At 34.0% G+C, this 18,844-nt stretch overlaps 2 protein-coding genes across 3 annotated transcripts; one reads left to right on the top strand and one right to left on the bottom strand.

Moving 5' to 3' along the window:
- The first annotated feature begins 3,092 nt into the window (after window positions 1-3,092).
- On the top strand, window positions 3,093-11,612 carry LOC133704946 (two-component response regulator-like PRR73). Of its 2 annotated transcripts, none has more exons than XM_062130015.1 (9): window positions 3,093-3,292; window positions 4,401-4,906; window positions 7,095-7,256; window positions 7,373-7,506; window positions 7,819-7,980; window positions 9,282-9,471; window positions 9,569-10,013; window positions 10,101-10,845; window positions 11,217-11,612. In XM_062130015.1, exons 2-9 carry the CDS (start codon window positions 4,555-4,557, stop codon window positions 11,322-11,324), a joined length of 2,298 nt encoding a protein of 765 aa, XP_061985999.1. In that variant the 5' UTR covers window positions 3,093-3,292; window positions 4,401-4,554; the 3' UTR covers window positions 11,325-11,612. The 2 variants fall into 2 exon arrangements, with proteins under 2 accessions (XP_061985999.1, XP_061985998.1); XM_062130014.1 differs by having other exon boundaries at window positions 3,093-3,374.
- Window positions 11,613-13,261: 1,649 nt separating this feature from the next.
- LOC133704796 (elongator complex protein 6) lies at window positions 13,262-15,701 on the bottom strand. Its single transcript, XM_062129790.1, has 5 exons — window positions 15,367-15,701; window positions 14,846-14,918; window positions 14,201-14,406; window positions 13,937-14,083; window positions 13,262-13,702 (listed from the first exon to the last, which is right to left on the bottom strand). Exons 1-5 carry the CDS (start codon window positions 15,601-15,603, stop codon window positions 13,577-13,579), a joined length of 789 nt encoding a protein of 262 aa, XP_061985774.1. The 5' UTR covers window positions 15,604-15,701; the 3' UTR covers window positions 13,262-13,576.
- Between the last annotated feature and the right edge of the window lie 3,143 nt (window positions 15,702-18,844).

The raw sequence follows: 18,844 nt of genomic DNA, 5'->3' as shown, positions 1-18,844 counted from the left end.
ATCTTATAACAAAAACCAGCTTTTTCGGTTTGATTTTAGTTTGACTCGGTTTTTTCAGTTTGACTTGTTTTTTTCCTGATTAGGCTCGGTTTTTTCGGTTTCAAGCTTATAAAACCAAAACCAAACCGGTCATTTTTTAAAAAATTCTATTCGGTTTTTTTCATGGTTTGGTTTTTTCAGTTATTTTTTTTCTGATTTTATCGGTTTAATTGATTTTTTGATTTTTTTCCTCGCTTCTATTTTTAATAATGAGGTATTTGAAAATATAGTAGCAATTGTTTTTCAAAGCATTTTTTACTTAAAAATATATCAAAATAATATTTGTTTATTTTTTAAAAAATTATTGTTGATATTAGCATATTAAAATGATCTAAAAAATATTAATTAAAATTTAAATAAAAATATTAATTTTTTTTAAAAATATTTTTAAAACACAGAAATAAACAACTTATTATGATTGACTTTTACCGGACTTGAACCAGTCCCACTGTGGCTGGTTGAAGACTGAAATTTTGTTATTTCTTGTGATCTCCTTGCGTGGATTCATAATGCTGCCGTTCTGATTCTCTACTTTCTGTCAATTGGTTTTGACTGTGACTGACTGTGCTTTGAAGCAGATAGGTTCATCCAGCTACAAGGAAGGCGCCCCTCCTCGTCTGGAGTTTTTGACGGCCGAGGATTGCAGGAAGGTAAGGTTATTATGAATTATGATACATGTTTGCCTACGATATTTGCATGGATCACATAACCTTCAAATAGCCATACCTTTTTCACTCCACAACAAAGTTTTTATTTAATAAATTCCCTGTTGATATCGTTAATAATTAACCGTTAAATAGTAAAATTACTTGTTTACTCGGTAATTTTTTTTTAAAAAAAAAAACATGATATTATTTTTAAATTATGTTTGGTTAATATTTTAGAGCTTATGAGATAAGATGAATTTAATTGAAAAGAAAAAAATAGAGATATAAAAATAAAACTATATTTAATATAATTTCAAAATAAATTTTTATTATTTTAAAACCTGAATGATAAAATGATTTATTATCTCTATCCCAATTATTTTTATCTTTTTTGTTCCAATAACCAAATAATACTTCAATTTCAAAGTAAAATAAAAAAAACAAAAAAGAAGAAGCAAGAATCTAGCCATGACCTTTTTATTTATAAAATAGGCTACTATATAGTTTACTTTAGATGAATAATATCATTATAACTAGATCCTGTCATGGGTTGAGCTGAGCTAATCCCAAGACAGGTCAGTTACAATACTCCAATTGTATTAATATAATTTATTTTAATTTTTTTAAAAAAATTTTAAATAGATAAATTATATTTACATGATACATCAGCAAAAATTATCTATACGTTAGCAACCAAAATTAATCTTTAAGATAAATGAAAAGATATATAAAATAAAAAGATATACTAAGTTAAATATTTTTATTTACATTTATTTTTCATTCTTGCATGAAAGATTACTTGATTTAGTTTTTGATTAAAATTAATAACTTATTTATTTATCTATTAATTCATATGTTTCTCATTATATTTGATTAAAAGTTTTTAATTAACATTAATTTTTTTTAATTAATTTTTTTATTTTTTATTTTATTAAAAACAAACATTATCTTTCCATTTACTGATTAAAAGAATTATGACAGTGAAAAACGTATTTATAACATCGAAACCTTCTCCTCTTCTCTTGCATTAAAAAAAATTTCAGAATCCTTTCACCGCGGAGGTCGGGTGCGCTAGCTAGTGGCCCAGTTCCATGTTTCCTAAACATTCTCTTTGGACCGAACCCGATAACCCGGCCCTTTATTGTACGACGTCATCAAAGATATTTTCTTGCTCGCGTGTCAGCTCCGTGTCTCCTTCCTCGAAAAAATCAGCAGCCACTAAGATTATTCCGTCTTTACAGATCACAATCGTACTCCCATATGCAAGAGCATCTTTAACTCGCTGCAGTCCGCGCCACGTTTCATCATATGATCCACGAGATCATCTCATCATTCACAATTAACGCTCCACGTCAGCAAATAAATTCCTCCTAACGCGGGCATTCTATTTTTCTATTTTGATTTTTATACGGCAAAGGAAATCGATCCATATTCTCGGTCAAGTCACTCCAGAGTTTTTTTTTCCCTAACAGTCACTCTAAAGTAAATTTGAAGGGATGGTAAAAAAAAAAAAAAAAACACATTCGAGATGAGATTTTGAATGTGAGTTCCACGATCATTTATATTTCTTAAACTATCTTAATTTTTTTTACGGTTCAAGTATCATTCACCCATTTATTTTATTTATAGTTATAAAATATGTAATATTATTATTATTTTTTTATAACTCAGGTGTCCGGATCAGCTTATACACACTACGACTAATTTCTAGTTTTATTGAACATCTTACAAATTTAATGAACATGTAAAGCACCGCAGAAATAACAAATATTCTCATAAAAAATCTAACCTAAATGTAGAGAAAAGAAACAGGTTTTTTCTCTACTAAGCCACGAGCTCTAAGTGTTATCAAATATTATTTTTTAATATGTGACTAGCGTGTCTGGATATCCATTTTTTAAGGCATGGTCACGTTTTTTTTGGTTAAAAGACAAAAAGAAAGTTAAAAAACAACATAATTCGAAAACTTATTAAAAAAGCAATATAAATTTTTAAATTAATTCAATTCAATTTTTTATATATATATAATATTTATTTGATCAAATTTAAATCAAGTTTATCAAATTAATTAAATTATCAAAAACATAACAAAATTAACTAGTCACTGAATCAATATTCATCTTAAAATCCAACTTAAATGAAGTTATCACCACACATTTCTGCAATCAACTCACTTGGAAACAGCCATTCTAATGAACACACACGAGGATCACCTCTGGTCCACCGTATCGTGAGATTCGTGACAGTTTATTCGCAGCACAGCTTTTGATCCCTTGCCAGCTCATATATCATGTTCTCCCGTGGTATCTGACATGGCAGGGCTGGGAGCCTTCATTTTGTCCACGTCATCAAGAGGAGAAAACGGGGAGTATAGTAATATCTTCTCGGTTATCTTTTCCTTTCTTTTCTTTTCTTTTCGTTCCTGCAATATCAGTATTTTATTTAGCTACTCTCAACCAGTCGAGTCGTTTCTTCTTCTTTGCAGATTTTGTGAACGAAACCCTAAAAGTTAATGTTTTTGATTTATCAGTCTCTAATCTTTGTTTCAAGTACATTAATTTTTGAAGGATGATAACTGGATCGAGGGAGAGGATGAAGTTTAAAAGGTGAAGTCATCATCTTTTTTTTTCCTGTTTGACACGCTGCAGAGCTACTAGCTCAATTTTTTCCTGGAAAATGAAACAAAAGGTATTTTTTTCTCGAGAAGATACGGGGTTTAATTATTTTATTTTTCAGTTTTTGTTCTTTATTTTTTTTGTTGAAAATTTTGAAACTGTAATACTCTGTTAACTTTATAATTTATTGTCTGTTTGGTTACTGAGAAAACTGAGGAAAATAAACTTGTTTCGAATTCTTGAGGTTTGTTTCGAAGAAATGAAGGGGTACTTTTTTTAAAAATGAATTCTTGCATTCTTAGCTGTTTTGAAGCTTTTTTTTTTACCTGGTCGGAATTTGAGAGATTTTGATCTCTGTTACTATAATCTGTTTGGTTTTTGAGAAAATTGACATAAAGGAACAAAAGAAGCTTGGAAACACAGAGACTCAAGAATTTTGGACAGAAAGGGAAAATAAAGTTTAGCTTGCAATCTTTTCATATGGTTCAAATTCATAGAAGTAAAGTCTCCTTGGTTCATCAGAGTTCGGTTGATTATTACATGTATGAATTTGTTTTTTTGATTTTATTCGATTTAGCGGATAAAAATTTCAAGATCTAGTTTTATTTTATTGCTGTATGAAGGAAACTGTGTTTGATGTCCATTTTTTGGATTCTTTTTTATTGCTTTTTATAGTCTGAATTCTTATTTCGAGCGAGGGATGGGAGACAAGACATCGATATTGGTTCCATTTTGCAGGCTTGTCTGCTTGCCTTGAAATTGAAGACCAAAATTATGACTTTTTTTTTTTCAAGAATGAGTTTTGAATCTTATCTTTGATGTGTTCTGTGTCTGAAGAAAAATAAAATGTTCTAATTTTGCCGAGCTAAATACCTAGGAACTGTATGTTTCATTTAATGTTTTTATGACCCAAATTATTGAACATTAATGATATAAAAACATATTGACCTTTTCTTTTTTCTATATTTTCTCGGCTATAGATGTGTAAGATATTGCTGCGCTATCAAAATGTTTGAGCATTCACAGGTTATCACAATGTAGTTCTGGGGTGATGGTTTTGTGTATAGCATCTGATGTGTGACTTGCATAACTTGTGCAGGACTTGTTGAGCTATTGTGTTTGATGTGATCACTAGCTTTGAGACAATGAAATGTGCAATCTCTCTTGCAGAATAAAGAATGTTTTCTCACCTACTCAGTCCGATGTGTTCCTTATTTGTGCCGTTTTGAATCTGATTGATATTGATAGTTCAAATGAATAAAAATGCTTCCATTGACCAACGGGTCGCAGAACAAAATCATATTGTAGAAGATGAGCAGAAGGAAATAAGGGATGGGATCATGGGCGAGGGCCAGGAGCTATCAGAGGAAGATGAGTCCCAGATTAATGAGGATGGAAAAGATATGAATGATAAAGGCATGGAACTGCTTCAGGTCCAGAACGATGCCCAGGCTGTAATTCAGAGTCATCAGCAACAGTCTCAAGGGCCTTTGGTTATTTGGGAGAGGTTCCTGCCTCTTCGGTCTCTTAAGGTTCTGCTTGTGGAAAATGATGATTCAACTCGCCATGTTGTCAGTGCGTTGCTTAGAAATTGTGGCTATGAAGGTAAGTATTTTTATGCTGCTAACTTATTTTTGCTTAAGAGCTAATCTGATATGTGATCTGTAGAAGACATTTCATATCATGCAAAGAAAATGATGCGTGACCAAAGTATTGTCATGGCCTGCTCTATTATTTTGCTCAGAGAATCAGGACCTAAACTTCATATAAAAAGAGATACATGGGTGATAACTTATCATAGCATGCTTCGGCAACTTCAGTCGAGCATCTCTCTCTTTTAGCTACCCCATTCTGTTGACATGTATTGCAAAAGGAAGTCTGATGAGTAATGTCCTGAGATGCTCAAGAAACTGAAGATACTCTTTCTCTTAAATCAAGACATAAAAATTCAAGTGATGGAAAATGTGAAGAAATTGTTTATCTAGCTCTTACTCTGGATTATTAAATATATGAGCATTATTAAACTATTTCATATTGTTCATTTATATAATATTTGATTTTCCATTAGGGGTTTTATTAACTAGGACTTTTATTTTTCCCCATTTAAATGGTTTTATTTAGGATCTCAATTCTTGTGGTGCTGACTTTCTCCCTATTCCATTTCAAATAAAGGCTAGTCTGCCCTCAGAGTTATAGAAAGAAGAGTAAAAGTTCCTATTCCTGTTCTGTATGGGGTTTGATGCTTGTATAAGAGCATCCATAATTTATTTTTCCTGAAGTTGCATGTTTGTACGATTAACAATTGGACTTGAGATTTAGTTACTCCTTATCTTGACTGTTATATTTCTCTTCCCTTGGTTTCTCCTCCACTCTCATCCTGTTCTCTTTCCTTCTCCAATCCCTCCTCCTCCTGCATCTTCGGGGCAGATCAGCAATGCATGAATTGGCTTGCTATGAAAATTGGACAGATTATCCTCATTGTTTATGTGAAGCTTGTTGTCAGGTCCACTGGCAGTATTAGAAGCCTCGTTTCCTAGCTTCTCATTCTCCTAAAAAGATCAAACACAAACTCGTTTTGGGAAATAAAGATGCCTTCCTCATCCATCTTGTATGTGTTTGTTTCAGAACAGTCAAAGAATATAGTTATTCCTCTAGGATGATACTCAAGCCTTGCTCTTCTTGAGAAGAACAAGATTTGTGTCTTCTAATAAACACGTTACCTTAAGGATCTTCGAATAAGGAAACTTTTGTGCTCATCAATCATGCTTATCAAGCTTCTGATAAGAGATGAGAGTTCCAAAGAGTTTTGATAGAGGCAGGGCAGGGCTATGTTGAACGATGGGGGGCATGGCAACCTCAAACTTTGCAAATTTTACATTTTGATCACGAAACTTCTAAACTTTTTAATCATATCCTTCAATTTACAGTTTATTTTATGGAATGTTTGGCACCCCCAAAGATCATGTATTATCCAATCAGCACCCCTGATCCGAAATTCCGGAGGCCTTTGCCTCATGATCATTTTATCATTTGGCTTACCTAAGCTTGTTTGGGGAGGAGAACATGCCACCTTTGAACCACAAGGCTCATTGGCTTCTTCTAAAGATCTAAAAATTAAGTCGGGTTAATTTTTCTTACACTTTTCCCTTGTTCCTTGTATTCCATCAAAAAGTTTCTTATACCATTACCAAAAACTTAATTTCGCCTCAGGATTTGGAATGGAAATAGTAGGATTATTTATAAACTCGATTTGGGTTCAAGAGTCCAAGGTGAGTTGGGTTTTTTATTCTTTGTAATATTTTTTATATATTTAAGTACATTATCACATTTGATAAGATATAATTATGTAATGGTTTGGGTTTTTTATATATTTCAGTACAGTAAAGCTTTTTATACAATTATGATAAAATATATTTTTTATATATATTTAAGTACTCGGTTTGGGTTCAAGAGTCGGAGGTGAGTTGGGTTTTTTATTCTTTGTAATATTTTCTATATATTTAAGTACAGTAAAGTTATCACATTTGATAAAATATAATTATGTAATGGTTGACATCTTTTTTTTTTTTGCGTGTTTCTCCATTTACTTAATGTAACTTTTTAAATAAGTCTCTTGGATGTAATATTTAAACAATGATTGGTAATGGATAAAAGTTTTACTTTCTTAAGTAAACAGATAATGTAAATTACTCTTTTAAGTATCCCAGCAAATGCATGGAACTTTCTCCTATTTGTTTCCGTTCCTCCTTTATAAGCTAACAATTACACCTCCCCCCCTTATTTTTTGTTTTAGTTACTGCTGTATCAAATGGTCTACAAGCTTGGAAGGTTTTACAAGATCTGACAAATCACATTGATCTTGTTTTAACTGAGGTGGCCATGCCTTGTTTATCAGGCATTGGCCTTTTAAGCAAGATTATGAGCCACAAAACTTGCCGGAATATTCCTGTTATTAGTGAGTATACTTTACTATTTTGTTCTTCTTTTTGTTTGGAGCGGACACCCTTTTATGACTTTCATCTTAAGAAATTGACACTTTTAACTGCCACACCTGTTGACTCTTTTGTGCAGTGATGTCGTCTCATGATTCCATGAATGTAGTCTTTAAGTGTTTGTCAAAGGGTGCAGTTGACTTTTTGGTGAAGCCTATTCGAAAAAATGAGCTTAAAATCCTCTGGCAACATGTTTGGAGGAAGTGCCATAGTGTGAGTTGCTATACTTTCGTCAATTTGTGCATCAAACAAATAATATGGGTCGATATTTGGACTCTTAACTTCAAGTCTCCCCTATATATATGCATTTTACATGTCAATTTTTGAGAAATTCCAACTTAAAAGGAAGTTGTCAATTTTGCTTAGAACACCATTATGGATACAAATTTGAACCATTTACGTTGTGGGAGTTTTGTTGGCCATTTTTTTATGTTCACAATATTTACCACTTCAGCGATATAGGATCACAAAAAAATGCAAAGCTCTGAAATTCTGTTTTGCATTTACTATTCATCGTTTCACCAGGCTAGTGGTAGTGGGAGTGAAAGTGCTGTGCGGACTCAAAAATCCACAAAGTCAAATGGTGCTGATGAGTCAGATAACGATACCGGCAGCAATGATGATGATGGCATTGGAAGCGTTGGTTTGAATGGAAGGGATGGAAGTGACAATGGAAGTGGTACCCAGGTAATTTTTTTTTGTTTTTTTTTTATAGTCAAGCTTATACTTTGATATTTATGTAGGGAATAATGAAAAGAATATAGATAGTAATAGAGTAGTGGGTAATGGTATTCCTTGTACTTTGAGGACTACAATTTTTTTGTGCCATTGAAATCTGGGACTTAATAATTAGAAACTGTTATAGATACGGCTCTGCAACACACCCGTCAGTGATTAATTATTGGAATGTTGTACCTAGCCATATTCAGTGCTGTTATCTGTGGTCAAGCTGGAGATAGAATATTCAAGTGAAAATTTTGCCTCCTGTCTTTTACTAAGGAAATTTTGCATTTTCAGGATTTCCAAAATCAAGCTTCAGTGACCCTAGAATTGATGTGCAATGTATACATGTACAAGCTGGGCGAATGATCTTTTTCTAAGTGTGTTGTTTTCATGTCAGTATTTTAGTGTTGCACAGCAAGATTCCTTTTTTATTATTAAGACTTGAATGGTAGCTCAGTTGACTTATATTTGTTGTATCACTAAAACAACACAATGTTGGTTCCTTTTAGTCTACAATTAGACATGCGATTGTCCATGCACACACATTTGCTTGAATCTATGTATTCCACATACAAATGAGATGCATAGATAATGGCATAGATGGTAGAAAATTCATTGCTTCTCTGAAAAAAAACACCAGTAGCTTTTTGTCATTAAGTTAACCGCATGTCTTTCTACTGATTAGAAACTTTATTGTGCAAATATGCTTACTCTTGAGTAGATGTAGATAGATAACTATGCTAAAAAGGACGTATCTCTAATAAAGCATAATACATGACAGGCTAAAAGTAGAGAACAAATGTTGCAGACATTTTTTGCTCATATGCCATATCAAAGCAATGATGGTAACTTAGCGAGTGATATGTATTTTGTTCAGAAAAGGATAACCCATAAACCAATGTGCAAGGGTTAAGTTGGTGAGAAAACATAGGATGGTGTGATATGATTGCATGAACCCTAGAATAATGGTTTAAAAAACAACCATAGATAAAGCAGAACAGCTAAAGCTTCCATATAGCGAGCACAACTTCGGATAAGACTGCATGATTCTGTATCTTTCCTGTGTTTGACATTGGGTTTGTTAATGTGCATGTGCGTGCACAAGTATATGTTTTATGTGTCTATAGACAATGCATGCAAAGATACTTTTGACAAAGAAAGGTTCTTAACACATGAATGGTATTGCGTGGCAGATTTCTAACACGCATCGTGTAACGAAGTGTTATTCAAATATCTGTATGAACGCTTGTGTTCTGTCTTTGCAGAGTTCCTGGACAAAGATGGCTGTCGAAGTTGACAGTCCCAAACCAATGTCACCTTGGGACCAGGACCATTTATCTGATCCGCCTGATAGTACATGCGCCCAGGTTATTCACTCAAGGCCTGAGGCATGTGACAACAGCTGGGTGCCCCTGGCTACAATGAAGAAGTGCGGAGAGCAGGATGATGAACTTGGTAGGCATGGCTCTGTATGCAGTGATTTTTTTTGGATTTTCACTCTCTGATGTCCCCTTATCTCCCTCCTTTTCTTGAATTTTGGTTGAATTTGTAGATAATATTGTTATGGGCAAGGACTTGGAGATAGGAGTACCTAGAATTCCAAATTTGCAGCTTAAAGATCTGATAAAAAAGGTACCAACCAACATGGCAGATAATGATGGAGAGAAATTTCCTGAAATAAAATCAAAGCACGATGGTGGGCATTTAGAGAAAAGACAACAGGAGCTCAACAGTGAGAAACGCAATACAGAATTAAGAAACCAAGGCAATGATCTTAAGGGTGGCATCACAAACAGTGCTAATCCTCGGATGGATAGTTTAGTCTTAGACATCCCAAACGGTGTCTCCTCTAACCAAAAAAATGAGGTCACCTATGAGACCAAGGAGGTGCCTTCTTTTGAGCTGAGTTTGAAAAGGCTGAGAGATATTGGAGACGCCGGGGCCAGTTCCCATGACCGAAATGTGTTGAGGCATTCAGACCTTTCAGCATTCTCAAGGTAGGAGAAGTTCAGATTCTGACTATATCCATCCTTTTGTTCTCCAATGAAGATACATTTGAAAGCTGAATCTTCATTACCATGCAGGTATAATTCTGCTTCAACTACTGATCAGGCTCCAACAGGGAATGTAGGCAGCTGTTCTCCACTTGACAATAGTTCAGAGGCAGCAAAAACAGAATCAATGCAAAATCTTCAATCTAACTCAAATAGCACACCTCCTAATCAGCGTTCCAATGGAAGTAGTCACAACAATGACATGGGCTCTACAAATAATATTACTTTCGCCAAACCTTCTGTAATCAGTGACAAGCCAACTCTCAAATCTACAGTTAAATGTCACTATCCTTCTGCCTTCCAGCCAGTGCAGAATGACCATACAGCTCTTCCTCAGCCTGTTATACAGGGTAAGGGTGATGCTCCTATTGCTAACACAACTCTGGTTAAATCAAGAGGTGTGAACCAGCAAGGTCAAGTGCAGCACCATAATCATTGTGTGCATAACATGCCCCAGCAGCAGCAGCTCACCAACCATGATGACCTGTCTTTGAATATGACAGCTGCAGCTCCCCAATGTGGGTCATCTAACATGTTGAGCACACCCACGCAAGGAAATGGTGGTAATTACAGTTTGAATGGAAGTGACCATGGGAGCAATTGCCAGAATGGAAGCAGCATCGCTTTGAGTGGAGCTGTTGAGAAAGGTGGAACTCCTGGACCTGGTGACGAAAGTGGGAGCAGGAGTGGAGTTGGTCGAAATCGCTTTGCACTGAGAGAGGCTGCATTGAGCAAATTCCGCCAGAAGAGGAAAGAGAGATGCTTTGAGAAGAAGGTAACTGAAATTGCTGCGTCATTAGATACAAGCTTAGAGTTCAATTATTTTCCTTAAATGTACCTTTAGTGAAACAGTCCTAGCATATAGATAATATTTAGTAAAAGACGGTACTTGAGCTTTGTGACATACAAAAAGATCTCTCAGTTATGCACTTACGCGTGCATGGATAAACACCCAACTCTAAGATCAATCACCATGGACATATCAAGCACCATGAATTTTCTTTAGCAGTATTCACCGGTGAAAACATTAGTTATCCCAACAGTCATCTAAGTGAATTTGTGAAATTCAGAATAAAGGATCTATCATGATGGTTGTTTCTAAACTGTATTTAAAGTTTCTCTCTTACATTCCATAATCTTTTCTAGGTTCGATACCAGAGTAGGAAGAAGCTGGCAGAACAAAGACCCCGGATTCGAGGACAATTTGTGCGACAAGTGGGACCTGAACATAAAGATGAGGATGCACGTAGCTAATCTGACCATTCCCAGTATCAAGGACAAATTAATTGTGTGTAAGAGTTTGTTCAGAAATCTTGTACTGTTCTATGATTGTGGACTCATTTAGGTGTTACTGTTATGGACTATCGCTACTACTACACAGAAGGTAACCCTTCACAAGGTAGCCTTCTCCAGTAAATGGGCTCATCGACTTGTTGTGTTGTGGTTTACCAAGGACTGCCAACCCGGTCCCATGGGTACTGCTTGAAACTTGAAAGGTTCCCATTTCTTTTGCTCTCCTTGCAACGGATTCTGTTCTGATCATGATGTTTCTGTTCACAATTCGTTTCTTCTGTCAACTGGTTTTGAATGTAGCTGAGAATCCTCACACACAGGTAGGGAGGAGGGTAGCTATAGTCCGGTCTTATTCTTTGAAACATTATTAGCATTGGATATCCTCAATGCAAACACAACGCATTTCTTGATGTGGGAAATATTGCAAAAAAATTATTAGCAAGCAACTATCATGTTTTTATCAATTTCTTTGGTCCAAAGTTTTGCTTGCTGGTTAGGTGATCGTCATATTTTTCTAATTCTAGCTGTGAAAAAGTTGCTAATTTTCTTTCCTTGCAACGGTGCTTCCAGCATGCCATGCTCCGAAATCTCACTAGTGTCGCTAAACTTCGGTACCCAGTGTTATCCAGGTGAAGAGGCAGACAGAAACCAAGAAGAAATTGCTTGCTTTCTATGGAACAATAATCGTGTCTTTGTTATCGGTACTGTGTATGTTATCCTGAACATGAGGTGGGACTCCAACTGCGAGTTCAATCGAGGAACCCAACGAGATTACTCGGGCCTCGTGGTCGGTGGACCATGAATGCTTGAACAGGCCCGCAACCCAATTATCTGGTGACTTCTGAAACTGAACCAACGTCTACCTAGCAAGGTGGAGGATAGGCCCGTTTGCAATTGATGATTTTTTTATGATGTCGCAAAATCTCTCCGTAGAATAACATTTGCCGTTTAGGGCTACAGAGTATACAAAATCATGAATTCATTATGCATGCAAGGCATAGTTGCCAAGCCTAGACAATCTCCAGGTTAATAGTTGAACCTCCGAATGAAAAAAGAAAACAGAAATTCAAAAGAAGTAAGAAGTTTGGCCTCTCTTTATGTGAAGATCCTTTCTCTGCCATCTACCATCGTTGAGCTATATCGTTATTGCTGGAGACCAAATGATGGCATCATAACAGCAATAGCTTTCAGCGTGAGTTGCAAGCCCGAGCGTGACATCTGCAGGAATCTCTTAAGGCCCTTGCACTCTGCTGCAACCAATTTGTGTACCCGTTCTCTCCCCTGCTTGTTCTTGTGAGCCCATGCTACTTAACTTCCTACTGGGATTTTATACACATTTGTTTTTATTTTTTGCAGCAAGCATGCATGTAGGAGTACAGAGCAGTATTAGAGTCTCGGTAATTGTTTTTTAAAATATTTTTTACTTATAAATATATTAAAATAATATATTTTTTTAAAAAAAAAATTATTTTTGATATTAGCGTACTAAAATGATTTAAAAACACCAAAAACATATTAATTTGAAACAAAATAAAAAATAAAAAAAATTACTTTTTTAAAAAATATTTTTAAAATATAAAAACAAATATAACATGCACTCATCATTAGAATGATGTGCACTCATCGTTGGTTATGAATGAGATGAAGAAGATGAAAAACCAAAGAATCTTGAACGCACTGAACAGCTTTCCAAAATTGCATTCACTAATACAGGTCCGTAGATACTACAAGCCCAACAACATTCAGTTAAGAACCTACGCAGCATTCAAAAAATTTATTTTTTTTTTTGTTTTAAATTTTTTAGTGTGTTTTTGGATTATTTAAAAAATAAAAATATATTATTTTAATATATTTTTATATAAAAAATACTTTTTAAAAAAAACAGGCATTACCATGGCTACGAGAAAATGAGTTGTACTTCATTAGTATTACAAATTCTATTTGTTAAGTTGGTTTCGAAATGCTGATCAAACAAAACGAAAAAAGTTGGTTGAAAAATAACACTACAGATAAATCTGACAATTCCAATCAGAAAAAGGGAAAATTTTTTGCCCTTTTCTGGAAGACCGCATTTTTCTTGTAATTGTCATCACTGGGCACATGCCTCCCCCGATGAAAAAAAATGCAGCCTCCTTTCACAGTTCTGATAACCAGAAAGCTTTGCTCCCTTCCCAATAGGGAGGTGTCCGTCAAAACACAAATAGTTTAGCTCCTCAAGTTCGAGTGCCAGGATAGAAGTATTCAACGCTATTTTCCTTGACCTTGAAGTGGAAATTGCTTATCTTGTTCTTTGAGCTCCCCCCCTTCACATTGCAAAAATCCCTGTTCAAAACTGTCAACTGCAGCAAATAAATTTATGAGAAAATTTGACGAAACGAGAACATCTAGTTACAATATCAAATCCGAGTTATTAGCTTGCATTCTCAAAACCATTATGTCAATGCAAAAGGGAACTTGTCAGTTTGAGATGATGCTTTCCATATCTAACATATCCTCTTCCTGAATGCATAAAGTCAAAGACACAGCAAAACTTAAACAGCATATGCTCATACAAATATAGTGACATGTATTACCTGCCCATGTACATCAGCTGCCAACCCAGTCGCTAAAGGTTCTGCCTTTATCAAAACATCCACAAGGTATTTAGTCTGCAACATAAATGTAGGCCTCTCCATGCTTGTATATATATCCTCATGATTAAGTGTTATTAAGGAGCAACCCTATAACAAGAACAAAATAAGATGCCACATAATTCAGCCAAAAAGCAAAGTAATTACACACAGAGAAATATTATACGAGGTAGATAAATGGAGTAAACAATCACAAAACTTTCTTACAAGTTCTGACGTTAAGGTGTGACAATAATGCATGAAGTCTAAGACATGATCTGAAGAGCCATGGGCAGCCACCTCCATAAGAGACATGTCATCTATCATTATGGTAGCATGGTTCTTGTTGTTTTCAGGCAAGGCACATATTGTATTCTGTATTTTCCAGTATAATGCAGTAAATCCACCTTTGCCAGTTTTCCCTTCCTTCTCATCTAGTCAAGGATCAGAAAACAGCATACTGGCATGAAATCATTTTCACTAAAAACATGTTAAAATTAATAACTTGTATCTTATCATATGGTTCACAACAACTTCTCTGAGATAATTAATAACACTATAAGCAAAATGAAAGAAATGAGTCAAAGCGATCAAAACTTTGAACTTCTTCATCAAATTAACAGTAGCTTTTAGGAAAGCATCACAGCATGGCAAATGTCGCTCTAGTAAACAGGGTGCATGGAAACACCGACTAACTGTAACTATTAACCAAACAAAAAACCCACAATTGCTTCCTTTAAGGCAAAGATAATAACTTCGTGTAAGATATAAAACATGAAAGAAAATCCACAGGAAATTTAAAACAAGAATTAAACTAAAGTAGCATCGCAAGCAAGCAGTTCTGTCAATAACCAATTTACCTGATTTTCTCACCTGGACACAGTAGCTTAAGCATATCAAAGAAAAAGAATCTGCCATTTTCCCTTTGTGCTACCAAATTGCAACCCTGTCACAGCACCACACCTTCATGTCATACCGTTAAAAAAAAATAAAACTCAAGTACTTCCCTTCTATCATACTTCTTGCATTGCGATTTTAGTATTTTGAATTTTACATGGTATGACCCACAGATATTAAAATCACGATGGTGAGAACACCAAAGTTTTTCTCATTTCACGGCCAATGTCAGTCATTCACTACTTAGTTTCACTAGATTAGATTAAACATGCAAATTGATCGATTAGAACGTGACTACCCTCATTTTACAATTAATAAACGTTTCCCCTGATTAAGACCGCACTGCCCATTCACAACAGTCAGGGAACTGGACCAGAACACGGCATTATTTGCACCTAGCAGTCCTCCAAGTCAAAATTAACTGCTATGATTAACTTGAATAACGCTAATTACTGTGATTAAAAATTCATTATCTTACTCCAAAAAGGAGGGAATACCAGTTTGCGTAGAATGCGATCGTAGTGGGATAAGGGGTGAGAGAAAGCGACGAAGATGACTGTATTGTTTGGAGATTGGGAAGAGAGAGTGCGCTTTAGGAGTTGATGAAGCACGAAGCAGCCGCTGGTCTCTACGCAGTCCTCGATTAAAACCACTTTTCCACGAAGAGGCCATGGGTCAGTCTGGTAGTCGAGGCCCAGGGCTTCGTCTAGGAGATTTAGAGCTCGATTCTCCATCGGTGATTAGGGTTTAGGGTTTTTGTCTTCGGAGCAGAAAATGGAGGTTGAGAAGGAGGGTTCCTGTTCTTTATTTGTGAGGGATTTTTGTTTTCTTGATTTCAGATTGATGACAGTTAGCTTAGGAAATTAAAACTTCGGTGCCTGAATTATAGTGAGTTTTACAATCAAGTGCCTCGACATTTTTTATTCTACGTTAATGGATGTATTCGAGTCATTTTGTGCCCGAAGCCCTGGACCTGGACTCAAATTATTTTGTTTTTCATTAGCTTTGGGCTAGGCTACAGTAATTTTCTCTAGGCTCTCGTGCCTCTGCTGTAGCCCTAGCCCCGGTTTTAAACTTGCGGGTTTCACCTAATCACAGCGGAAAAAATAAATCATATTCATAGGCCCTATAAATAGATCTGGTTTGCTTTACCAACAATGGTTTGTAATTGTATTACGGCAAGTCTGTAAATAAATAGTTCTTTTGGAAATAAATTAATTTAGAAATTTATTAAAATTATATTTTTTTATTTTTTAAAATTTATTTTTGATATTATCATATTAAAATAATTTAATTAATTTAAAACGAGAAAAAATTTAAATTTTAATAAAATTCATGTTGAAACTCGGTGTTAGACACCCCTTAAAGCACACATATTAGAGGTGCTAAAAAAACAGCTTGTATTATTTGATCTAGTGTAGCCTGTTGAAGCTGGATAATACAGATATTATAAATAATAATAAATTAAAAAATGTAAAATATTGATATCACAAGTTGAGTGATGGGTTAGAATTTTTAAAACAGATTAACCTAACTCAATTTGTATACTTTATACTTATTTTATCTTTATATTTAATAGTTTTTGAATTAAAAATTTATTTTTATTTTATTTATAAATATTTCAGCTTCAAATTTTTTTATCAAATGGCTTCTTATTATATTTTTTTGTTGTAACAAAAAAAAAAGATTGTTTATTTATTTGATTAGTGGGATGTAACTAGAATTTTACAGTGACGAGAGGTGAAAAAATTAAACTTAATATCATGGGTGTTATGATATTTATAGTCCATGTTGTGTATCTCTCTTTGAATATAAACCCATAAAAATTAGCAATAGAGCTCGTCCAGTTAATATTTATAATATTTATATAAAAGTTAGCTCAGCTCGATATATTAATTCACTTCAATCAAGATAAATAATTGGATCTACAGCAATCTCTCCTCTTCTCTACGTTGCAACAATCAATTTCATTAAAAACAAATAGCTGGACCATGAAGGAAATAAACAGTGACATTGTACTTATTTTTATCTGATTAAATTAAACCTCATCCTCCATCTTAAAATATAAACCGATACAATTCATGAAGAACCCCATGTTAAATCACAGATAAATCATATTTAATCCAGTATTTCAATAATTCAACTTGTCTTGATGATATTGTTTTCAAATTCCTAGTATATAAATGATAGGTTATTTAGTGTGCTTGATAATAATTAATTAATACATCAAGGTAGGGATCATCAAGTTAATGGTGAAAATATAAGTACATGCAAAAACAGTTTTAATCGAAAAATTTAAAGATCTTGCGATAAAGTCAATGTGTTTATAAGAACATCAATAAATAATTTTAAATTCAAAGAATAAATATACGTATCTTTAAATTTAATGTTAGTTAATGCTTTAAAATATATTCAAGTTTTTTTAAAAAAATAATAACAATAAAAGTTCCAAATCTTTTACTTGAATGGTTAAAGAAGTATTTATATCTCATAAACATTGTTGTTTTGGAGAGAGAGGAAAATTATAAAGTTCTTATTTTATGTGGCATTGATAATGAGTTGAAATCTAGTATATTTCGTCAATGAAAACAAACATTTCTTGTATATTATTAATAAAATAAGATGTGTGACGGGATTTTTAAAAGACATTTTGTATATACAAGGATATATAGAGATTGTTATCTTGAACTTGAATGAATCATATAATTATTTTACATGGAGAGATAATAATTTATTATATTTTTAATATTTTTAATTTAAAAAATCATTTATAGTTTGAAACATGGTTGTAGAACTTGATAATTTCTGAATCAAAATATTTTAGATTTCACATATTTTAATAGATTTATATTTATCTAAGATCTAGCTAATTACCATAACCAAATATACTGATTCATATTTATCTAAGATCTAGCTAATTACCATAATCAAATATCCTGATGCACTGCATTTTTTAGAGATCCATATATATTGGTTAATTGTCAAACCTAGATGTTTGAATCTAGTATGTTTTTTTGGGTTTATATTATCTTGGATTTAGTAATCAATCAAATCTAATTGCCTCACATCAGGCATATCTGCTAGACCATGTTGTTTCAAGAAATTTTCAATCCATGTAAAAATCTAGATCAAAATTACTGATTCATCACTCACTGTCAGAGGAAAACTGGCTGGCTTCCCATCTTCATTCATTTGATGCCCCTTTGGTCGTAACATTTGCTGCATCTTTCATGTCTTCAGACACCACAACCACAGATAACCAGTGAAAGTACACTAATCTAGAAGACCAAGCTCTTGTCTTCTCTCTTTTTTACCCCTTCAGATGCGACCCAAGCTAGAGTCATGAGCCATTTGGCACCAGCTGGCACCCCATCATCATTTCTGGTCCTTTATTTCAAAGGCAAGTCAAAACTTAAAAAACGACAAAGCCCCCATGCCCCTCCTAATTAGAACAAAAGACACTTTATTTTTGGCCGTTTGATCATGGCTTTTCGTACTAATCACTCCTTCAAAACAATCAAATTTAGAAAAAGAATATATATATATATTTTTCATCTTTTAAAGATTTTTTTCATCCATCGAGTCTACACAAGTCACGGGCATTATGTTTATAAGAAATTATTTTTTTTTTCTCCTCAGAATCTTCTTAAATTTATATCCAAGGTGATACCGTGCGTGCTGCTGTTATAGTTTTGATTTTTTAAAATTTATTATTAATATCAAAACATCAAAACCATCTAATAATATTAAAAAAATTAAATTTTAAACAAACATCTGAAAAGCTAATCCATTAAAAGCTGACAAGAAATTTTGATTCTAAAACAGTTCATTGTTTTTGACGAGAGGGTCAAATATCATGCTTGAAATGGGGTCCACGTAAATGGATAGATTTTTTTTGATGTAGCAGACAAGCACCCAGGATTCTCTCTCGAAGGAAAGCTACGCCAGCCGAATTGGTGCTGTATGAGACGATGA

The sequence above is a fragment of the Populus nigra genome, chromosome 10 (genome assembly GCF_951802175.1).
Source record: "Populus nigra chromosome 10, ddPopNigr1.1, whole genome shotgun sequence".
Taxonomy (NCBI): Eukaryota; Viridiplantae; Streptophyta; class Magnoliopsida; order Malpighiales; family Salicaceae; genus Populus; species Populus nigra.
The sequence above is the reverse complement of the archived record's forward strand: the minus strand, read 5'-3'. Positions and strand labels throughout refer to the sequence as shown.